Here is a 23,834-nt window from a genome sequence, read left to right as displayed (position 1 = left end):
TGCATGTTTCTACCAGAAAATCACAAGCATCTAACATTTCAACAAGGCTGATTTGGGGTTGGTAAATCCTAGTTTGTTGTAGTTGCTGTGCTCCTCTTATTAACCCAAAGCATTCCCAGGGGCAATCTACAAGGAAGTTCTGCAGCACTTCTTCAGAGGAGCTCAAGGAGGGTCAGTTCAGGGGTAGCTCTCTCTTTTTTGGGGGGAAGAGCTGCTTTGTGATTCAGATGGGGTTCAACCACTGGCTGTTTGCCTTCTTCGTGGGCTTTGAAACCTTCATGCTCAGCACTGAGACCAGCAAATATGGTTAGTAAGAAACTTGTTCTGCCTTAAAAATATTGGGGTGACCATGACTTTGTGGAGCCTCTCACCTTTGCTGTGGGTGGGAAGAGGACGCTGGTTAGGCTGGGCCATGTGGCAATTGCTGGATTCCCCCCGTCCTGTATTTGTCAGTCCTGTCAGTGGGGGATTTGTGCCTCAGAGCTCTGAGGAGAGATGAGGGGGATGAGTACAGAGTGGTAACGTGCCTAAGTCATCTCAGGATAAAATTTACACAACGGTGTGTTTAAAAGAGGAAGTCTGCTGGTCAGCACGAGGACTAACTTTACCAGGGGTGGAGAACATAAAAAGCACAATGCTCTAAAATACCTCTTCTGAGAAGTGAAGCTACACCGTGCTATTTTACTGACACTCCTGACCTGGGCAGGCCGTTCATGCCAAATCACAATGTGCCTCTTTTCTGCCTCAAGGTGTCAGCTCCCAGCTGCTTTACTGATGTGAAACGGAGAACACAACGCTCCAAGGCTGGCATCTGCATGCTCAGATGAGCAGATCTCACAGGCGCAGAAGAGCTAGCAAAAGAAATCCACGTTGGCTGCTGAACCGAAAGCCAGCTGCAGGAGGAGGCTTGTGTGTCACAGCCTTCTTCCTCCCTGGTAGTGGTTCTGCTAAGTCACTGTTTGTGCCATTATTTGTCTCAGAAGAGGGCTGATGTAGTCTTCAGTGGATTCTATAAATAGCCTAGAGTTTCTGGGAAAAAAAAATGTAGGGCTTCAAAACAAGCATAGTTGCATTCTTTGTTTGTAGTCCTTTTTGGAGAAACTTCAGCAATACAGAAACAAAGAGGCAGGGGTTTCCCTCTCATCTCTACGCATTTTTGAGGTGAAGTTCCCTTTCTTGGCATCTTTGTGTTTGTGATTGCCAAGGATGGGCTGTTTTCCTTGTTACTGAATTGTGACAAACACTGAACTCTGAAGATATCTAAATTGGCACGAGTAGAAGCAGCCTGTCCTTGGCCTTAAAGGGCACAACGATGGCTTCACTGAGCACCTCAGTTTTGATTGAATTCCAGTCCTGTGTTGATGATAAACAAACCTGTAGTGTTACAGCTGTACTCCTGGCTTCAGAAAGACCAAAACGGAATCATTCTGAGTATCTCTGCCTTTTGCAGCAAGTGCGTGCTGTTCAGTGAACACTTCCCTTTATGTTTTAGATGAGATGCAGTTAGCGTATGGCAGGCCTGCACACACACTGAGAGGAGGCTTTAAAGCACAAAGCGCAGGCAGGATTTGCTTGTAAGGCAGGGCATGTTACAGCTGTAGAGTTTAATCTCTGCAGTAACCCAGTTTCAGCTTTCATTTCCTGGGTTAAAAGGAAGGCGATAGGGGACTTCTGTTCTTTGATTTTGTGCAATGTTACCGAGGGGTTTCTGTCTCTGCTTCCCTCCCTCCCCCAGGCCCGTCCTTATCCTGTTTGCTTCCTCCCTTTGTCAGAGCTCTATCAGCACAGCCTCTGCTTTTACAGGCTGAGCCTTCTGTGCTAGCAGCACTGTTAAAGGCCCACTGCACTTGACAAGCACAGCGCAGCTTTACTTCTAAAAAGTTGCAGTGATTATTATTAGTCTTTGGCCCCTGAGGAGACAAGAGATGAGAAGGGACAAGACCAGTATTTTTGTGAACGGTATCTATGTCAGAAGAATTAGTTAAGGATGACAACAAAAACTTTATTTGAAAAAAATTATGTATTGAAAATATACAGTAGTAACATCACCCTTCTCCTGGACTCTAGCCCTCCCCTCCCCAAGCCTACGATAACACAAGCATATCACAGCAACCAGCTTTAACAATACTGGTCTGCTTTGTTACTCCATCTGAACGCCTCTAAAATCCATTGTCAGCAAGAAAACAACAAACAAAAGACTCGTTTCTTTCTGACTCAGTAGGTATTTAACAAATCCCAGTCCTCCACTGTGAGGCACAGATGCTTCTGTTTGGAAGTCCTTTCTCTCTCTTGTTCAGCCAAAGCTCTTTTTTTATTGTTCTTTGATTCATGGCTGCCTGCAACCTCCTTTTTCAAAGGTGAATGGCAATTTTGAACTTTTTCCTTATAAAACTGCAAGTTTCCAGATGCTTTGGTTTCTGTCTCCTCCAACTTGCATTTGACTGCTTCCTCTGTTCTGCGTGTCTTGCCATCTACAGGGGGAAAAACAAAAAGTTCAGAGTTGGGGGAAAAACAGAATTATGCCTTAAAATGTACACGTGTGTTGCAAATTGTTTTGGCCAAGCAAACCTGGAAATACTGTTTGTTTTACTGAAGCATACATAGGGGAAATGAACATTTTTATTTTGGACTCCAGATTTTAAGGAGAAAACTCAGTTATTAGATATTGCCCTGAGCCTGCTGTCATACTGAATTTTAAGTAAGTTATCCAGCAATCTAACAAATATATATATATAAAAAAAACACATACAAAAAACCTTCCACCACACTGTAAAGTAGTTGCATAAATGGCTAAAATTGCACATCTGAGATGCTATTTGTACTACAAAAATGCATGAAAATATTCCTCCTAGAAAATGATTAAATAATGTGGTCTCTATTCAACTACATACAGAAGTGCTGAGCTGCTGTTCTGGATCTCAAGTCCTCTTGTGGCTTGACAGCCTCCATAACTGCCTGCTCCCACTGCAAAACTGTCTGAAAGAAAATATGAGGGAGTTAATATTTCTTGTAAAGTTTACAGAAACGTCAACAGAAACATATCCGTTATTATTTCCTATTTAGTGATTTAATACCTCATAGCTATTACATAAGAAACATTTCTAGAAAGTAAAATAGACTTAAAAACCCATACCTGCTCTGCCCATCCCTCTGTTCTGCAGTTACTATGATCAAATTCTTTCAGAGGCACTTCTGAGTGAACCAAGCCTATCTGCGTTTGGATTCGTTTAATGACGGCATTAACATCCTAGTGAAAAGGGAAATGAAGTGGTCAGAAGGAAAGACCATTTGGTTATATTTGTCTGTTAAACTTAGAAGCTCTTTTACCTTGAGACCTGTCCCAGAAATGTCCAAACAGTTCAACTTCTTGAAACAAAGAATGTATCCAATTCCCACATCTGTGATTTTAGGGTTACCTGTAAGGTCAGGTAAAGTTAAGTTGCAAGATGTGGAAGAAGATAGAATACCAAGAAACTATTTGTTCCAAAAGCTAATACTTGAACAAGGGATTTTTGGCCTCTTCTTTGTAGGATGATTCATGTTTGGAAATTGAGTCAAATGTGGTGTTTTTCCTCTAATAATCAAAATACAAGTTTTACAATATTACTTCCCACGTTCTTAGAGACATGTACGTAATTAACATGTAGCTGAGACTTAGAGGTATGACCTGTGCCTTGCGGGAAGCTGGCAGTCAAACCTGGGACTGGGTACTAGGCTCAAAGGAATTGTTAAATTATTTGTATCCCTTCAATATTAAGTGGAAAAAAATCTTTATCAAAAAAAGATACAGTTTGCTTCTAATATTATACCATGAAGCACTTACAAGACAAGTCTAATACCAAAAGATTCTCAAGTCCCTTTTTCAATACTCGTACTGGTGCTGTCATTCTGCGAAGGCCCGCATCTGATAAAGCGTTGTCTTTCAAGAGAAGCCTTTTTACACTGGAAGGAGAAATACAAAACAATTGTTTACAGTCACTTTATTTAGACAGCTTTGCAAAATATCTTAAAACTCTTAGCAGAAAGTCTGGGCTCATCTTGTGCCAACCCCTCAGTCTACTGAAGGGTTAATAAGAACTTTTTATTAACATTAATAAAAGTAGCAAGAAAGAAGGCTGGGTCAGTAGGACTGACAAGTGTTTTTATATTCCTTCTGCTAGCTCAACAGAAGCACTTATTTGAGCAGTTATTCATGGAACTCCAGTGACAAACTCATCCTAGAGCACAAGCATTTGCTAACAGAGACAAGGAGGTTCTTTATAAATTGAAGTCATTTAAATCAGGACTGCCAATCTCAACTTCACTCAAAACTGAAAAGAGAAAAACACTTGGCAAAATGGGAGAGGACAGATTTGGCAAGAGATGCAGCAACAATTTTTAGGTAAACAATGAGGTATTATTAACACAGATGAACTCAGGGAAAACATAACATTACAACATTTTTCAAAGTGCTTTGAAAACAAAATCTCATCTCAAAATGCATCAAAGTATCGAAGTTTTATATTAATGTAACATCCCCTAGTTAGTAGCTATTCTGCCTACTGTTTTCCCAATTTTTTTACTTTTCAATCTTCAGTATCAAACACAATAAAATTTATTTTCCAAAGTATTAATTAACTAAACATCAACCTAGTGCTTACACAGATCTCCATCTGGCCTATTGGTTTAGTTAAAAATTTGTCTTATAAAAGTTACCCATTAAAGAAGGAAATAAAAGTGTAAAGCTGTAACAAATGCTTAAGATGCATTTTTTTTTCCTGCCCAATGGAAATTATAAAAATACACAAGAATTATCTTGCACATTTATAGCACCTTTGAGATTTAGCATGTCCTTTAGAGCATGTTTTTTTGTACAATAAATTCTGTATTTTGTTTACCTCAAGAACAGGTTTTATCAACAACTGAAATCTTCAAATTTACACACTACTTTCTGTGAAATTTTTCTGTAAAGTCACACCTTGATTCTTTGAACTGCTTAGTGATAGGAAAAGAAAGTGTCTTTAGATACACATCAAGCAATTAGTACCTAGACAGAGCCTCTTTAGTGAGGTGTTCTAAAAGTTCATGTTCATCTCCGAGTTTACAACAGGAAAGATCCAAACACGTCAGATCCCGGAAAGACTTAATTTCTTCTAGTTTTTCAGAGATAAGCAGGTATCTGTGAAGAACAAAAAAGCTATCAGTGTTCAGGGCACATAAGAAGGATCTTCAAGTATTCTCAAGTGTCACAAGCATAAGGCAGTTATTTCTCATATGAATCTGTGTAGAAACTGACAGAAACTGGCCAACTGTTGTAATTATCTTTTTTAAACTGCATTCTGCACACAATACATCCGAATCCCCAGCCTTCTCCTTGAATAAATATTGTTTTGTTATGACACAGAATAATGGACTAACAATTACAACCTCAATTTGCAAACACCACTGTTAGGGGCCTGTTTTCAGGTTATTACTGTATTATTTCAGAATAATGTAGAATAAAATACTTTAAATCAGATTCACAAATTGCTCTTCCTTAGTATCTAGGTGGCGTGGAGACAAACCAGCATTCACCCAGGTTTCAAATCTATTCTGAATGCATCAGCACAGCTTGCCAAATGGTAAAATTTTACTTTCCACATGTGAAAATACAATACTTCGCTAGAGACGTGGCCCAGCTCACTAGAGTAAGTCCAACAAGATGCCTGCAGGACCCTGGACTCCAACTGGAGCGGTGATTACACCCCAGGCAGTGGTTACTCAGTGGGTTATTTTTTTTGAGCTGCGTTGGTTCCCGGATCCGATTCACTCCGCAGCCATGCAAACATCTGTGCTGGAACTATTCAGTAGGAGGTTTAGAGGTAGGAATGCACTGAAGAATGGCATGCATGAATATGCAGTAACACCCTGCTTGCACGTAGCAGTTACTACCTTATCCCCATCTCCTTTGCTTTTACCTCTTATTTCCATAGCAATACAACCTAATCTCTTCTGAATTTACCTCACAGTCCCCACAGCAAGACATTCTCTGAGGATAACACCTACAGTGCTGAAATTAGGTGTGTTTACTAATTGCATCCCTCAATGAATGCCTTTTTGCCCATGGAAGTAAGAGCACCTTCTTGGTGCAAGTATACCTACCAAACTACTCCACCAAATTCTAGGAGGCAATACGTGCAGTCAGAGTGCAAAGCAACTCTCAGTAGACCACAGAGGGCTTGTGAAGAGTGGGCTCTTTCACAAATATGATTAATCAGAAAGTGCTTTAGTATCTTACTTCCTGGATTTCAAAGACTTGATGCTTAACTGAGCTTTCTGTAATAGCAAACTATGCCAGAGGTAACTCCACTTCTGAATTAAGCTCATAAAAAGTATCTGTACTAAAAATAAAGAGGGAGTAGGTTTAAGGGATAAAACAAAAGATAATTGACCTCTGATCAAACATTCCTACTGTGCTCAAAACACTCTTGGCACTTCAGATGAATATGCCTGTACTTTGATTCTAAACTGGATAAACCATCCCTTTTAACATGTATAGATGGAAAATAGTCTCATTACAGTACTTGGAAAGACTTCAGTAGGAGCAAAGCTTTAAAAGCACATTCAGTTTTAAGCTTGGTGTGACTCTCTTGTAGAGAAAGAAAACGTGAACACCGAGAAGGTAGGAAAAAAAAAAGCTGTATTCTAATCAGAACCTCATTAAGGTATGTTCAGTATGGGGCTAGGAACCACAGTTACCACTAAGGTAAAACCTGCCTGACTTCAAAGGCTCTAACTCTCACCTACAAGACTGTATCTTCTGCTCAGCACCCAAAATGAAATGGGATAAAAAATGAAATGAGTTAAAAACTTATAGTAAATAATCCGAGATGGTCTGCAAGGGTGTATTTTATCTGAACAGTCAGCTAGGCATGTTGAAATGCTTCTAAGTACAATTAGAAAAATGACCCAAGAAATACCTGAGGTAGCATTACACATACAGACTGTTATGCAAATACTGATTAGCATTGTTAAAAAATAGTTGCAAGTTTAAACCTTCAAATAAAATCCCCCTTTAGTTTACATGGATTTAATCTATTACCTATATTGCCTTGTATCTCAGTGTGAAACCAGCAGCTGTGGGCTGTACTTGTTAGGAAAGGAATGGTACGAAGGGAAACAAGCAGCAGAGTAAGATGAGGCTCAAGTCAGTTGACTAAAAATAGGTGGTGCTATTAGGCCTACATTTTTTGAAAAGTTACTTTTGAGAGAAAGTAAGGGAAAATTTAAGCATGCTAGCAAAAAGCACTAGGTATTTGTTACTGAATGCACTTACCTATTCCGCAGACATAACGAACATAGCACCAAATTGCCATATGCTTCAGTAAACTTCTGTAGAGCTCTCAGTCCTGTAACTGGTTCTGTGAACTTTTGTCTTGCTTCGGCAGCTGAGAAGAGCTTTTCAGCAATCTGCTCTGGGAAACCAATCAACGAGTCAATGTGGTCAACGTTGTCAGAAATGTACCCCAGCACCAGGCTGAAGAGGGACTTGGCCGAGTATCGGAGGTTCCCCTCCTTGGTGTAGGTGAAGATGAAGTGATCGGTCCTCTGCCTCCTTGCCCTGTCGTCCTCCCTGTTCATGCAGAGCTCCACAGAAAATCCTCTGGAGAACAGCCTGAAAGGTCTTGCTTTGGGAGGGACATTGTGTATGCCGCCCGCACCCTGGTTTACCACGTGCAGCTTCCCATTTTCACGCACGTATATCGGCCCGGTGTCCAGCCAGCTTTCCGAGTGGAGCCAGCACGACATTCCCCTGGTCCAGTTCTGCAAAAACAAACCGCAGACAGGTAAAACACACCTTGAAAAAGACCCCAAGCCCCGTCAGCGATCCTGGGTGCCCTGAGTGCAGGTTGTCACGTAACCCTGCAGCGCCAGGAGGGCCGGGCTGGGTGCTGCCTGCCATCAACCCACAGACACTGGGATGGCGAAAAGGAGCTGGGGTGTGAGGGGGGGCACAGCTGTGCTGCAGGAAGAGGGGAACGAAGAGAGAGAGGAGGAGGAGGGTAAATGGCTGACCGCAGCAGGGCAGCCGAGCTTGACCGAGGAGCCCCCTCCCGGCTCTCAGAGCAGGGCAGGAGCGGTGCTGAGGGGTCCGAGGGGGGGGGGGCTGCCCTCACCTACCTGCCCCGCCGGGGCCGCCCCGCCGCTCCCTCAGCCGGGGCCGCTCTCGCCGCTCCCATCCCGCAGCAGGCGGGGCCGCGCCGGGGGCGGGCAGCGGGAGGGGAGCGAGGCGCTGAGGGGACGCTGAGGGGACGCGGCCCCGGGGTGGGCTCTGAGGGGGGGGCGCCGCCGCCGCCGCCATTTTCTCGCTCCCCCCCCCCGTGAGGGTCCCGCTGCGGCACCGCCTCGCCCGGCCACAACCGCGCTGCTCCGGGGCGGCCCTGCTGCCCGGTACCGGCAGCACCGGGCTCGGCCATCCCCTCCGCTCCCGGTTCCAGATGGGGGCCGCCGACTGGTGCCGGAGCTCGGCGGGCGCTGCCCTCGTCCTGGCCACCTCCAGCGACCCGCAGCACCCCGCCGAGAACATGGCGGACGGGTGAGGGCGGCGAGAGGGGCCCTGAGGGGGGGTCCCCTGGCAGCGCGGTGCCTCTCCTAGCTGGAATATTTTCTGCCCCCGCAACGCAAACTAAAATCTCCCCCAGTAATAACGGCCTCTCATTCTTTATTTATTTTAAAAATTTCTTTCAAGGCTGCTGTAAATAGCCCTGTGTGGTTTTGTTTTTCTCCACAGAAGTTCTGAAACGTTCTGGACGACGACAGGAATGTTCCCGCAGGAATTCATTATTGGTTTTCCTAAATGTGTAAAAATCAGCAAAGTCGCCATCCAGTGTTACTTGGGTAAGGCTTCGAGTGTTGCAGTACGCAGTACAGATTATTCAAAATGTATTCACTTACATGCATGTTCTCTCAGTAGCCTCGTATATTTAAGTAGTCGCATTTAACATGTTAATAAAGGTACAGCTTAACAAAACACTTGTCTTGCATGTCCAAAGTTTTTCATAAATGTGTCAGAAAAAGATGGCCAGTCTGCCCCAGCTGCAATTGTTATTGTGTTCTCATAGCAACCTTGTATTGATCTTCTAGTTAACTTCTGTAGTACAGTGGTGGCTGATCTAATTTTATGGATAAAACCACAATGCTTACTATTTTAATGATTTATTTTTAATACTGATTTTTATAATTATGTATGGCAACTCTGAATTTTATTTTCTAAAATAAGGTGAGGGAAAATGTGAGTTGTAAGATCAAAAGCACTGTTACAAGGTGAGAGCATGGGTACAGGAGCCTGACCGTCAGCAGAGGCTGCACAACACAAAATGAAAACTTGTCCTTGTTTGTCCAACCTGAAACAGGAGTGCGATGGTTTTATTGCAGTCCTAGTCCCTAAACTAGAGGAGCAGTGAATTAGTTAATACTGATAAGATGCTTTGTAGATGGAAAGTGATGCAATAAATATCATTTTCAATAAACTGCAAAATTTATTTTGATATTTTAAATGCTATGTATTTTAGTGCGGACCTTGAGGATTGAAAGAAGCATATCTGAAGACCCAGTAGATTTCGAACAGTGCGTTGAAAAAGGTGAGATTCTGAATCTGAAGTGGATGGGGTTTTGTGGGAGTGATGTCGATCTGTGCATTTGCTGATTGACTTATTTCAAAGTTTTTGAATAACAAAGCTTTTGGTAGGCAAACCAGGAAGGATTCCAATTGACTTTTATTGTTACTATGTATAGAGATAAGTAAACAAAAATAAAAACTTGATTAGGAGGTTTTATTTTTTTCTTTTTCCTCCCCTAAAAAACTGACTTAGTAACACTAGGATGTGTACCCTGGCATGTTGTACCCTGGCACGTGTCTGAGAACAAGACTAGTCACATTGTCAGGCTTTGGTAGAGCCTTGTGACCTAGATTTCTTCTGATAATTTCAGTTAATATTGGTTAGGTTTTTAAAATTTCACTGGAATCCCTGTTTTCCTGCAAAAATTCCTTGTAGTATTATACTACAGAGTAACTTTCACAGTAAAGCATTTACATTTTGACCATAGTTGCCTTAAAAATGCCAGTGGTGCATCTTCTGGGGGGACCTATCACTTCTTGCATAAATGATACCAAATTTTTGGAGTTCCACATTGATTTATTTGGACATCAAGTGAGAGTATGGACATGTTGGAAAATCACGTTTCCTGTCATGTAGCCTGGTGCTATATATTGCCATTTTCTCAACTTGAAAACTGCATTTTCAGATGGCTAATGGTACACAAATGCACCAGGAAACAATACATTTTCTTCTATTGTTAAATCGTAGTTTTATGCCTTTCAGTAAGTTTGCATAGTGTGTAAAAATTATGCTTATAAAATTGATCTTAGATCTGAGATGTACAGATAAAACCATCCTTTTTATCATTCGTGCACTCTGTATTTTTTCAGTGAGTCATTTTAACTTCATGTCTGTTGAGTATTCAGGTCTGGCTTGATGATGATGTTATTAGACATTTGTTTAATAGACACATTTAAAAAAGTTTATGAACACTGATGTTCTGATTAGCTGTTTGGAGATGTAAAATGGTGTAGAAGGGCTGGAGCCTACTTGTACAATCTTTTTTGTTCCAAAAATTAAAATCAGACTTGCATAGTATAATAGAGTGCCATTTCCTGCATTATTATGTTGTTTTTAATGCCCCTTGGGTGATGTTTTATAAAGCAGTGTAATGAATTATATTTTTACACTGGGATATTGCAAAGAGTATTTGTTCTCTTAAATAACCTTGTAAAGAACAATTTCTGTATGTTGTGCGAGTTCCTGCTCCTTAAACTCCCATGAACTCTGACATCCAGTGAATTTTTTTCACAGCATTGTGCCCTGTTACTCATTATTTGCTGAAAATATGTATTTTCTAGATTTGCAACACACAGAAGGACAGCTTCAGATGGAAGAATTTCCAGTGAGTATTTACAGGATACACCAGCAGTACTTCATGGAACACTATGTCTAGGCTAACTGGGTGGAAACCATGAAAAATCAAAACATGTTTATTTATAATTATTGCTAACTCGACAGTAGATTTGGGAATTCATAGATCAGGACATAAGACTCCACTTTCCTGCTGCTCCTCTGTAGATTGGGGTATGAAGTAGCACCTAACTATTGCTCCTGTGTGAAGGAGCTCCTTCCAGAAGAATGGTGGTCTTTCCTCCCTGAATTGTTGTGGTGAAGGCTGCAATCAATATTCAGGGGTGGGGAGGGACAACTGTTTTTAATTGGTCTCCTAAAGAATCTCTGAAGCTGGCTAAATTTTTTTAGAACACCATGATTTATGTGTAATTTGGAAACAAACATAGGAACACAGGTTCTTCTAACAAACTTCTGCAAATAGTTTGATAGTTACGTTACTACAGAGACTAAAATTAACTTTTTTTTTTTTTTTGTCTTCTATAGCTTCCTGATTCCCCAGCCACTTACTTGCGATTCATCATCAAGTCTGCCTTTGATCATTTTGTATCAGTACACAGGGTGATGGCAGAGGGCACAGCAGAAAACACTTAAGTCCAGCTTAAATTTGTACCTTTTTTTTCCTTTTTGTATTAAATTTTGATATCTGTATTGCAGGGAATATTTATTATTAAAACTTTGTATTAAAGTGTTTTTCAAAGATAACAGATTGTCGTGGTTTAACCCGGCTGGCAGCTAAACACCACGCAGCCGTTCGCTCACCCTCCCCCCTCCCTCTCTGGGACGGGGGAGAGAAATGGAAAGTGAAGCCCGTGAGTTGAGATAAAGACAGTTTAATAAGACAGGAAAAATAATAATAACAAAATAATAGTAAAAATAATAACAATAATAATACAATGGTGATAATAGGAAAGTAATAATAGTATGTACAAACAAGTGATGCACAATGCAATTGCTCACCACTCGCTGACCGATGCCCAGCCTAACCCCGAGCAGTCCGGCCCCTTCCCCCCAGCTAGCCACCCCTATATATTGTTTAGCATGACGTCAGATGGTATGGAATACCCCTTTGGCTAGTTTGGGTCACCTGTCCTGGGTCTGTCCCCTCCCAGCTCTTACTGCACCCCCAGCCTGCCCGTTGGCAGGACAGAGCAAAAGGCTGAGATGTCCTTGGCTTAGTATAAGCACTGCTCTGCAACAATTAAAGCATCGGGGTGTTATCAGCACTCTTCTCATCCTAAGCCAAAACACAGCATTCCACCAGCTACTAGGAAGAAAATTAATTCTGTGCTAACTGAAACCAGGACACAGATGCAGTGTGTATTCACCACTAGTTTAATGTATGTAATGCAGTTAATTGGTAAGCAACTGCACAGATACTTTTGCCAGGGGCTTGTGTAACATTAGTTTTCTAAATACATAGCCAGAGTTCTGTTTGGACAGGAAATTGCAGAAATATATGGAAAGCAGGAACGCCTGTAGTGCATGACTGAGAAGTCTGCAGCTTCCACTTGGCACAGCTATAGCGGACACCTCTGAAAAAAGTCAAGACATGTCCAGTTGGTTCATGAACAGAATTAAGAGTCTGTGCTTAGATGTCCTTAATTATAGTAACAGCTGTCTAGCTCTATAATCTGGAGTGTTATCAAGAATACTTAAACATAGCTAAATCCATTTAAATCATTGTGTTTAGGTCAGGCTTTCTTAATTTATGAATTAAAACCCAGTTTCCTGTGAGATGTTTCCCTTGCACCCTGAGTTGAATGGAAGAAAATATGAAATACTTAAATGGGAGGCATTACTTCTTACTCTCAAAGAAGTTATTCAAAAGTTCTAAAACTGGAAACCTCATTAACTCAAAAGAAACTGTGCAAGAATAAGAGGATGTGCATAAACGTCTACTAATGCTTATAAATAACCAGAGGGGAAAAACAAGCTGGAGCCGTACGATGCTCTTGATAGTTTTTTAATAATTGCAGATCAATCCTTTGTTTCTATAAATATTTTCTAAATTCAGGTCACAGCTGTCTGCGCTTTAAGCTATGACTGTCATAACAAATATTAATAGAAACAAATGTTAATAGAGATTGTCTTATTCAGAAGCCTTCTGAAGTCTGTGGAAGTGAACATTTAAGAAAATTGGATGTGTACGAGAGAAAGAGAAATTTATTAATATGAAATTGGTTGTTTTGCATGCCAGTTGACTTTTGCAAATGTCACCACCCCTGAGGTTTATCCTGCATGGTATTCCCTAGGAATGTAAATGTTTATATCCAATCCTAATAGCTCAGCTACCGTTCGTTACTGCTTCTGGTATAAGTGCAGTAAGACACTACAATGTGATAGATGAGGTTGTACCGATGAAACTTGAAAACCTTCAGACAAATAAATGATGAACCACACTGTAAATGCTCTTTAGATGCATGTGTTATTCCCTGTCTAGGTGTTCTGTTATTTGTATTTTTTTTAACAGTTATGTCCATGAAAACTTATTCATTGGGCTTTTTTTTATCCAGCTAGTCTTTACTCTGAAGTCCTCTTCTTTCTTTTTCTATTTCAGTTTTTCCAGGATGGCGCGTATTTCCTGGGGGTGATAGTTCCAAGGCCCCACTCCTCCCTGCAAAGGCAATAAAATTATACAGTAATGCTCAAATACACAGAGCAGAAGTCCTTTAGAGCACAGCAGTTAAATCAGAGCAGTGGGTAGGTGTACTTGGGTTTCTTTTGCTTGGCAGCTGTCGCATAGGAGGTGGTATGCGCACAGGTCACACCCTGCTGTGTAGCTGGGGCAGGGCCAATGCTGGGATCCTGGAGCTGGGGAGTGTTCCTGGATCTCACAGCGTAGACGTAGCTAGGTTTTCTAATGAGCCGTGGGATAAATATTTGAGCAGGACTGAGGTGTACATCAAATATGTACACTGCAAAGGCCCAGACTGGTTTTACTGCAAGTCCTTTTCTTTTTTTCCACAGTTACAGTGCATTGTGTAATTAGCAACTATGAAATAGAATGAAATACTTGCATAAAATACAAAACATTCTTATTTTAAAAGTTGAGAATCTCAATGTATTGTGCCCGTTATTGTTGATGGGTTTTACCTTGTAGATAACCTTCCCCTCTTGAAGCAGATACAGTCTTTCTGGCAGCGCAGCATATTTTGAACTGCTGAGGTTTTCCATAGTGTCTAAAACCACTGGACATAAAGGATTATTTTTCTGAAGAAGTTGTGCTGCAATTTTTCGATCTTCAAGGCTTCTGTGATTGTTAATAATGATATTGTTTTTAAAAGCCCATCCATCTGGAACAAATGAGAAAGGTGTTTAGCAAGGAACATCTGGAATAGACATTGGGATGGAGATGTCCTGTGTGTCACATACCAAAACTGTGTTAAAAGAATAATGCAATTTACTTCTAATACCAAAACTTGCCATGAAATTAAGGTCCCCTTCAGAGTAGGAGAACACTACAGCTTTGCAGATAAGTAATCACGTGTCTTTGTTTATTTCCCTACTTTAATTTGAACAAACTGCATTTCTTCCTTGCCCTGGATTCAGAAATACTTGATGTATTTTAGCTGAAAGTTTCCCACGTAAATCAAGCCTGGAAAGATACCAGGTGTGGGAGATGCATCCCATCCAGATAAAGTTTGACAAAATTATTGGTGCAGAGAAGGAGATTTTTAAATTATAAGCTGATTATCAGCTGTTAGCTGTTACCTGTTCATTTAGCAGTCTCAGCAATAGTGTTGTTCATTCAGCTTGATTCTACTCATTAAGCCTTTAAAATTATTTTTAGATCTGATAAGTGAAATATGCAAGAGAGAAGGCCCCTCCTTGTTTTTTAGAAATATGCAAATAAACATTTGCATATAACTTCCTAGGAAAGAGGAAACAAGTAAAAGATTTTGGTGGCTTGGCTGTCTGTTTCTCAGGAGCTGTAAGTGATGCAGTGTTAGAAAACTTGAAAACTAAACGTTGCCTTTTAGAAAACCACCTTAACCCTGGGATAAAAATCTCTGCCAGCATGTTACTTAGTCCAGTGTAGATAAAAGAGTGTGTGCAGTTTGTTTGCTATTTTTTAATTAAAGTCTGCATCCTGTTCTTGACACATTAAAAATGATTTACAAAAACTACACTGTTTTGTTTTTAAAACACTTAACACATTCTGCCATTGCACACTTAACCTTTGTTCTATGAAAGGCTCTTTTCATTTTGTTCATATTTTTCAAGAGGAGCTCTGCTACAACTGGGAGGAAGTTTTGCACAGATTTAACTATGTGCTTCCCTTCACAGAGATAAGCGTCTTCAGCAGGAGTATTTCAGTGTGAAGTCAGATGTGTGAGCAAAATCATTGGAGAATCAGGGATGCAAACTGGTGCCTAGGTTTGGTGTGGACACTTTTGATTTTAGGAAGATTTCTTTGCTGTTTGTAGTTAACTCCTTTGCTAAAATGTTTTTCTAACAGGAATGACGCATATCTGAAGTTCAGGTGGGCACTAATATGTTTGTACTGTACCTGCTGCGTGAGCTTCTTCGATGTAGATGATAAGGAAATCTGCTATCGAGCTGAAATCTTTGACGAGCTTGTTGAACTCATCAAATTTTAACATAAATGAAGGTCAGGTGCAACTTCCAAAATTCAGGATTAAAGGCCGGTTACCTAGAAGAAAAGCAGGGGACACTCTGGTTAAGTTGGTGGTGGGAGAGAGGCAGCAGAACAAATGTATCACCAAGTTTCTATGCAAAACAAGCACAAAGATGCTTTCTGTCCCTTAGCCTGGCACTGACCAGAGCAGGATCCAACAGTGAGCTTAACCAAGGAGGGGCCTTTCTGTGCAAAGCCCAGTGAAGACAGAAGGTACCCGACAGATACACATCTTGTGCCTTCCCCATGACAACCATTTCTCAAGTCACCAGCATTTTGGGATAGCAAGCTGCTCTAAAATGGATATACAGCATGTAGTGCCTGGCAGCCTCCCCAAGAGCTTTCATGCTAAGGACTTTGAATACTATTCAGCATGATCGTTTGCAAGGTTTCTCAACAGACAGTGATTCAGAGATGGACATCTAAGCACAGATTCCTAATTCTGTTGACCCAGCTGGATGTCTTGACTTTTTTCAGAGGTGTCAGCTCTAGCTGAGCTGAGTGGAAGCTGCAGACTTCTCAGTCATGCACCACAGGCGTTCATGCTTTCAATGGATTTCTGCAATTTCCTGCCCAAACAGAACTTTGGTTATGCCTTTATTAAACTAACGTTACACAAGCCCCTGGCAAAAGTATCTGTGCAGTTGCTTACAGATTAACACAGTGTGTACCCATGTGTTCGCATCTGCATAATCGATTGCAAGGCCTCAGTTTAAGAGAATTTACAGGATTTTTAGTCCATGGCCATGCTAAATTATCTCAAGCACGTTCAAAATCTTCATTCTGGCTGGGCTTACCTTCAAGAAAGTGCTGCCAGCATATTTTGCATCTTAAAGAATCTAATAGCGGGGGTACCCTTCTGTAGATATTGTGTACCTCGAATTGTGCAACCCTATTTTATATATAAATAAAGAGAGAGAAGGATTTAATGCCTCCCATGGGGACAGACGCTGCTGCTTAATGATTAATTCCATGTTCTGCAGAGATCTCGGTGGGAGGCAGCGGACAAAGTACAAAGCAACTTCTTCTGCCTCATTTCTAGCTGCTTTAAATCTGCAAAAACACTGTGTGCTTTCTAGTTTCTAGGATCTATTCTGGCTTTTGGAGCTGGCATGGGACTTTGTGTATGTACAGGGAATGGCAGCCAATGGTCGTGACTCACTGCACCCGGTTCTGACTCTGGATCTTCTCCCCCTAAAACAAATTATCACTTTTGCTGTCAAAAGGAGCCATTTCCAGACAGAGCCAGCTTTTGCAAGAGGTTCACAAGCGTACTGCCGTGCAGGGATGTTGTATCCAGGACAATAAGCAGGTTATTTTAGAAAATCAAGAGGCAGGCAGCTGGCGTGAGTGCACAACACAGCAGAGCAGGCTGGCGGTGTTCATCTGATGGGAAAGATGCAGCACGTTCCCTGATTGTCCCTGTCCCCTGGCAGCCTCTTGTCCTCACCTACCATTTTAGCACACCCAAACCATTACAATGATGATGACTGACCTCGCATGAAGTCGAAGAGGTGCCGGATGTCCCCCTGGGATGTCACCACTGGTGTGTTGGGAGCAGGCCGTCCCTCGTAGGCTTCGTCCTCCAGCCTCTTCCACTTCACCTTCAGCACGAAGAGTAAATACTGGAAGCTGAAAAAGGTCGGGCCCCAGTTCTCGTAGCTGAACTTGGGGTTCTGGTTCATTCTGCTCTTCTCGCCTTGTTTTAGGATGTGCCTTTTCATGGTGTTGGGGAACAGCACCATCAGTGTTTTGCCGACGACAACGCTCGCGGTGACGTGCAGAAGAACGAGGGCTTTCTGTAGCAGCAGCCTGACGCTCCACATCGTGCTGCAGGTGAGGGCTTCCGATGGGAACGCAGCGAGACAGCAGGGGCAAAGGTAGCGAGGTGGGGAGGAAAGGCGTTCACGTGGCCCGAGGCATTTTGGCCCAATTTCTGCCTGGCCTGGCCCCCCTTCACCTCCCCGGGGTGCTCCTCTGCCTGCACCAGGGCAGGGCTCTAAGGTGGGCTGCACAGCTGCAAGGCTTGTTCAGGGAAATCGTGTGTGTTAGTAACGAGTGGGGCTGCTTTGGGATGTTCTCCCAGATTAAAAACAAAAATGAGGGGAATGATGCCCCAGGGCTGGGCCTGTCAGCACTGAGGCACTTAAACCTACACCTTCAGGCTCGGGAGTCACCCGTGTCCATGGTGGGGGCCTCGGGGGTGATGTGGCCGATGGCATTGGGGCAGCGTGGTGTGTGCTGTGCTGCCATGCACTGGGACTCGTCACACAGGCGGGGAGGACGCCCAGAAAAGTACTTTATATATATATATATATATATATATATATAAAATGTATATATACATATATGTATACATATATTTTATAAAAAATATTTTTTATTGTATAAAAATGTATATATACATATATGTGTACATATATTTTATATATATACACACATTTTATATGTGTCCATATTTTATATGGACACATATATGTATATATACATTTTACATACATATATATGTATAAACATATATTTTACCATATATTTATCTATGCATATATGTATAGATATGAAAAGTATTTTATGGATATTTGTTTGTATTTTATATACACGTGTATTTTATATAAAATTATATGTGTGTATATTTATTTAAAATAGAGACGCAAAATACACATGTATTTTGTATATAACATATATAATAATGTATTTTACCCGTATAATACTTTTAAATACATATCTATTACCATATATATTTATATATAAAATACACACTGCATTTGTATTTGCAAAATACAGACTGTATTTTATATATAAGTATATAAAAATCGGTACTGTATCCACTGAAATACCCACATATTACTGTGTATGTTTGCACACATAGCGGGCCATTATACCTACACAAGCACATTATGTTGTGTATATATATATGTTTGTAAACCGCCCGCCAGCAGGCAGTGTTTATGTCCCACCCCACACAGCCACCCGGGCCGCTCCCCCCGTACCCCCCCCCCCCCCACGTTTCCAGCCCCCAGCCCCGCCTCCCACCCGCCCCTCGGGGCAGGGCCGCGGGCCCTTTAACGGCGCGGGCGGAGCCGGAAGAGGAAGCGCCGCTGCGCCTCCGATTGGCCGCCCTGCGCCGCGAGCCTCCTCCGGAGCGCGAGGGGCGGGGGAGGAGAGGCGAGCAGCGCGGCCTCCCATTGGCCGGCGGGGCGCGGCGTGCGCGGCCCCTTTAAGCGCTCGGAGCGGCGGCTGCGGGCCGGGAGGCGGCTCGGCGGGGGCTGCATGGCGGCGGCGGACGGGCTCCAGTTCCCAGGTGAGGGGCGGCGGGGGCCGAACCCGCGGCCTGGGGAGCGGGGCCGGGGAGCGGGGCCGGGTGGGGGCAGCCGCTCAGCGCCCGCCCCGCGCCGTGCTTGCTCGCAGAGTTCGCCGACGCGGCCAGCCTGCTGGCGGCCAACCCCGACGCCACCACCATCAGCATCGAGGAGCCCGACGGCACCAAGAGCCAGCGCGGCCGGCAGCAGGAGCCGGGCAGGGAGGAGGACGACGAGCTGCTGGGCAACGATGACTCGGATAAAACGGAGGTGAGGGCTGAGCGCGGCCAGGGGGCAGCGGGGTTGTGCAGCTGGCAGGGAGCTTGTGACGTGGAAGGAGCCTGTGCTGTAAATGATGTCATTTGTGGGTATTTAACTGCTGGGTAAACAAACCACGAATGCATAAATGTGCTTGTAACGCTTCCACCTTTCTTCTTGCACCATGAAGCTGCTGGCGGGACAGAAGAAAAGTGCCCCGTTCTGGACGTTTGAGTACTACCAGACGTTCTTCGATGTGGACACTTACCAGGTTAATGTTCCTTGTCAGGGGGGGAGAGCTGTTGCCTGAGCCGTGCCTTATCCAGGCACTGAGGGTTTCTCCTTTTTCCATGTTTCCAATCAGACAAATCTGTGTGTTTTCGTAGGTCCTGGACCGAATCAAGGGTTCTGTTTTCCCAGTACCAGGGAGGAACTTTGTAAGGCTGTACATCCGCAGCAATCCCGACCTCTATGGTAGGTATGGGGTGTGATATGGAGTGTGACACATTCTCTTCTGCACTAAACATTTGGAGTTGTATTGTTTTACAATTTTTCTGCCTTATTTTCTTACTGAACTTGTGTTTCCTGTTAAGGTCCTTTTTGGATATGCACCACACTTGTCTTTGCCATTGCTGTTAGTGGCAATCTCTCAAACTTCTTCATCCATCTGGGCAAGCCGACCTACCACTATGTGCCCGAGTTCAGAAAAGGTTTGTAAGTACAGTCCTGAGGGTTTTTTGTGTGTTTGCTTGCTTGTTTTAATGTGCTAGTGCAGTGATGTGAAAAACAGGCCATAGCTTTGACTTACTGCTTTCTTTAAATTTTTAGACATGCAAAAGAAGTCCTTAAAGTGGGCTCTAACTGGCAGAACCCCGCTCCTGAGAAGCATAAAGTAGCTGCAAAGTAAAGTTTTAGCAGAGCAGCCAGGAATAATTAGAATAGTTATTTTTCTAGCTTTAGTGCGTGTGTCCAGCAGTGGCCACTGGTGCTTTTGTAGATGCCTTCGTGGGCCCATGGATACCCGGGAGCCTGCAGGCTTCAGAAAGGAAATGACTGAGTTGGGTTTTTACTCATATCGCCTACCGAGGGCTGGAAGTGGTTGCCTTCTGGAGGACTGAGCACTAAGCCCAACTGATACGTGCTCCAGTGAAGTCAGAAGCCAATTACATTTACCTGTTCTTATAGTTTGAAGGAGACTGCTGTCCCTGCAGAACGTAGATGTCTGCTGGGGAACTACTCGAGTAGATTTGAAACATGTGCCTGTGTTCTCTCAATTTTTTAAGCAAAATTTAGCATTTAGGGCATGAACCTACAGCATGCCTGCATTCTGTTCTCATTTTTCAGAATCTGTCGGTAGCTGAATTTCTACTTTTAAGAAAGATTTTCTTTCCTATGTGGCTGTTCTTTTCACACTGAAAACAATAGCATTTTACACCCAAGTATAATAAATAAATTGAAAATTACAATAGAACAGTTTCTGAACTCTTTACTTTTAAAATAATTCGAAATGCTGGCAAAGTAGTTGGTGTAAAGTGGCTATTCTCAATTTATCAATTCAATCAGAATTTATCAATTCAGTCAGAATTCTCAATTTATTAATAAATTTATGCTTTACCTTTTGAAAGTAATTTCAAAAGCAGCTTTCTAGTTTTCACGCTGAATGCTTCATACATTTGATTCTGGCTTGTATTCTAATACAATGTTAAATCTTTTGACATGTTTCCAGTGTCCATAGCAGCAACAACAATTTTTGCATACGCTTGGCTTGTTCCCCTTGCTCTCTGGGGGTTTCTGATGTGGAGGAACAGTAAAGTTATGAACATTGTCTCGTACTCATTCCTGGAGATAGTGTGTGTATATGGCTACTCCCTCTTCGTTTATATCCCCACAGCGGTACGTATGGCTTAAGGAGCGTGTCCCTACATTACTCACCCTGAAAAAAGGTCCTGGTTTAAAAACAGGGCTATTTCTTACAAGATTGTTCATATTGATCAAAGTCTTGGGGAATGGAGAAATCTTTTAGCTTGGCTAAACTAAAGCTTTTGTTCAAGTTTGTCTAGCATCAAGTGGTCCCAGAAAAGTGTGGGGCAGGTCATTTCCCTGGAGGCAGCAAATCCAAGTAAGGGATAACTCAGGGGACGTGAACTTGTCATGCCTGCCAGTAAAGCTCCTTGCTCCTGTGGCTGCTATTAGCATTGTTCATTCTTCAAATAAAGCTTGAGTTAATTTGTGCACAAATTGTCTGGACGTGGTGAAATGTCAGAGAACAATGCATTCAATAAATGAATCATTGTTTCACACAGTCTATTTGACGGTTGCTTTCCTCCCTTACAGATTTTATGGATTATTCCACAAAAAGTGGTGCGCTGGGTCCTGGTGATGTTCTCCCTGTGCCTTTCGGGGTCTGTTTTGGTGATGACCTTCTGGCCTGCCGTCAGAGATGACAACCGGAGGATTGCGCTGGCGACTGTGGGGGCCATTATTCTGCTCCACGCCCTGCTGTCTGTCGGCTGTTTGGTATAGCACTGCCTTTCCTCTTTAACCTGCTATTACCTGGGGCTTGCAGCATGGTACAGTGCAGGGAGGGAGGGGATGGCTCGTTGCTAGAAAGTCTTTTTTAATCAAGAAACAAGAAGTACCTTTGAAAAGGCTCCAGAGGAAAATCTCTCATTATTTCAAAACTGTATGCCAATCTGACTGACAGTGCCAATAACAAACAATAATGAAGATAGCTTTAAAACAAAATTACTCACAGAACAGAATTTTTATCAGGATTTCATTGTAGTGTCAGCAAAGCATTAATCTTTGTTGTATCCATTGACAGCGTATTCCAACAAATACTATGCTTAGTTAATCCTTTAAAATGATTAAATGCTCAGTTTATAGTGTGTGCTTATGAGTTTAATATATAAAAATACAAACTTGCCAGAACTTAGTAAACGAGCATTTTGAAAGCAGAAGACCATGATGCTACTGAAATGCATAATGTCAAGGACTTAAATTATGTTTCGTCTCCTTGTTGCACTAAGCGGAATGATACGGTACTGGCTTTAGTTCTGACCCCACTTCAGTTTCCAGAATAGATAAATTTGCTCAGCATGCAGGAAGAGGGCAAAACACAGGAGTCAGCTGGGAGTTCCTGTTCCTATAGGTTGCCTGGAGCTTCATCTGTTAATCAGCAAACAGTCAAGTAAATTTCTGCAGTCCTGTCTCTTCCAGTACAGATCATTTCAAAGGCCTTGAGAAGCTAAGTGCTGGATGCTGTTACATTTAAAAGTCCTGTGTAGAGTACTATTTTGAATATTTCTAATCTGATAAAAACACTTAGAAACAATTGAAGTCTTTTGTTTCAGTGCTGTGTTAGCACCCCATGAAAAGTGGATGTGGAAAGTGTAAACAGGGATTGGTGAGGCAGCACTGTGTTTTCTTCTAAATGGTCTTTTTTTTTTTTTTCTCTCTTCAATAACTTAGGCTTACTTCTTTGATGCCCCTGAAGTGGATTTTCCTGTACCTATTGTCCCTGCTCACAACGGAACAACACTAATAAAAGCTCAGTAAATAAGGTGAGGTTCAAATCTCAGATTTCTTCTGTAACCACTTGAAAACATTATCCTTTGGTTAGGGACACAGATATTTTGAAACTCTTTCCAGAAAAGGGTTTAACAGCTGGATTCTGCCAAATGGCGTCCACATATAAATAACATTTATTAGCTTTTCTTCCAGTTGTAATGTTAAAATATAGCCATAAAAATGTGAAAGGCTGAGGAGCAATGACAAATTACCTTTCTTTTATTTAAGGCTTACTCTTGACAAAGAAATGTTTAAATAACATGTATTTAGATAATGTACTCTATCCCTCAGGTCACTTCAAAAGCGGCCTTTAGTCCTTTCTAATAAGTATTTATTAGAATTTAATTCTGGAAGTCAAACTTGAGCAAAAATCAATTATATTTGTGTTCCCCTTTGCTTTTAATGCTGGAAGGAAGCAGTGTTTCCCCCGTGGTGTCTGTGACGTGGTATTTTGAAGCAGCAGCTGTGTGTACAGGGACATGGGTGTGCTCTCTGCGCAGGGCTGACGCTGTGGCTGAGCCGTACACCCGATCTGCATTCCTCCCATGGTGTGGTTTCAGCCTCAGCTCCCTGCTGGCCGGGCGCGCTGCCGGAGGGAGATGAATCCCAAATCCCGTGGGATGGAGGCGATGACGGGGAGCGAGTCCAGGAGACGAGCCACGGCCAGGCCTCCGCGAGCACACCATCCGGAATCATATATGTGAAAAAACAGAGTATTCCCTACGTAGAAGTTATGTTAGATTTAAATAAATATCTATGCCAGGAAAAACGATCATTAAAAGCCGTGACACGATTTTATTGGCGTGGGTCAGTGTGAGAATCTTTCCTCCTGCGTGGCCACTTCCTCTTTCTGTGTACCTATTGGGACACAAAAATACCGTTTTTGACACGTGTTACTGTCAAAAATGTTGTAAAAAACTTAAAATTCAGAGAAGGGGACTGGTTGGGGTTGGCGGGCGCCTCAGACTCCCCACAGGGGCCGACCCTGAGGTGCCCCTCCCCCCCCGGGTCTTTCCCCGCCTCAGGCAGAGCCCGCCCCGCCCCCTCCCCCCCCCAGGCGCGCAGTGCATGCCGGGCCTTGTAGTCCTCCCCGCC

At 42.7% G+C, this 23,834-nt stretch overlaps 4 protein-coding genes across 6 annotated transcripts; 2 read left to right on the top strand and 2 right to left on the bottom strand.

Moving 5' to 3' along the window:
* Positions 1-1,981: 1,981 nt before the first annotated feature.
* Positions 1,982-7,767, bottom strand: LRRC42 (leucine rich repeat containing 42). Its single transcript, XM_072041427.1, has 7 exons — positions 7,295-7,767; positions 5,027-5,158; positions 3,824-3,942; positions 3,328-3,416; positions 3,134-3,247; positions 2,892-2,976; positions 1,982-2,471 (listed from the first exon to the last, which is right to left on the bottom strand). The coding sequence occupies exons 1-7, from the start codon at positions 7,765-7,767 to the stop codon at positions 2,215-2,217; spliced, it is 1,269 nt and encodes a 422-aa protein (XP_071897528.1). The 3' UTR covers positions 1,982-2,214.
* Positions 7,673-13,379, top strand: IFT25 (intraflagellar transport 25). 2 transcript variants are annotated; one of them, XM_072041428.1, is made up of 6 exons: positions 7,673-7,805; positions 8,750-8,856; positions 9,531-9,599; positions 10,919-10,962; positions 11,457-11,680; positions 12,284-13,379. In XM_072041428.1, exons 2-5 carry the CDS (start codon positions 8,781-8,783, stop codon positions 11,562-11,564), a joined length of 297 nt encoding a protein of 98 aa, XP_071897529.1. In that variant the 5' UTR covers positions 7,673-7,805; positions 8,750-8,780; the 3' UTR covers positions 11,565-11,680; positions 12,284-13,379. The 2 variants fall into 2 exon arrangements, with proteins under 2 accessions (XP_071897529.1, XP_038038757.2); XM_038182829.2 differs by lacking the exon at positions 7,673-7,805 and adding an exon at positions 8,420-8,554.
* A 50-nt stretch (positions 13,380-13,429) lies between these two features.
* DIO1 (iodothyronine deiodinase 1) lies at positions 13,430-17,502 on the bottom strand. The gene is made up of 4 exons (XM_005020801.6): positions 17,108-17,502; positions 15,484-15,627; positions 14,067-14,266; positions 13,430-13,587 (listed from the first exon to the last, which is right to left on the bottom strand). The coding sequence occupies exons 1-4, from the start codon at positions 17,436-17,438 to the stop codon at positions 13,522-13,524; spliced, it is 741 nt and encodes a 246-aa protein (XP_005020858.5). The 5' UTR covers positions 17,439-17,502; the 3' UTR covers positions 13,430-13,521.
* Positions 17,503-18,751: 1,249 nt separating this feature from the next.
* On the top strand, positions 18,752-23,532 carry YIPF1 (Yip1 domain family member 1). Of its 2 annotated transcripts, none has more exons than XM_027462583.3 (9): positions 18,752-18,913; positions 19,021-19,181; positions 19,360-19,440; positions 19,556-19,643; positions 19,763-19,879; positions 20,896-21,062; positions 21,504-21,686; positions 22,641-22,732; positions 23,300-23,532. In XM_027462583.3, exons 1-8 carry the CDS (start codon positions 18,883-18,885, stop codon positions 22,725-22,727), a joined length of 915 nt encoding a protein of 304 aa, XP_027318384.1. In that variant the 5' UTR covers positions 18,752-18,882; the 3' UTR covers positions 22,728-22,732; positions 23,300-23,532. The 2 variants fall into 2 exon arrangements, with proteins under 2 accessions (XP_027318384.1, XP_027318382.1); XM_027462581.3 differs by having other exon boundaries at positions 23,240-23,532.
* Positions 23,533-23,834: the final 302 nt, after the last annotated feature.

This window comes from Anas platyrhynchos, chromosome 8, assembly GCF_047663525.1.
Source record: "Anas platyrhynchos isolate ZD024472 breed Pekin duck chromosome 8, IASCAAS_PekinDuck_T2T, whole genome shotgun sequence".
NCBI lineage: Eukaryota > Metazoa > Chordata > Aves > Anseriformes > Anatidae > Anas > Anas platyrhynchos.
The sequence above is the reverse complement of the archived record's forward strand: the minus strand, read 5'-3'. Positions and strand labels throughout refer to the sequence as shown.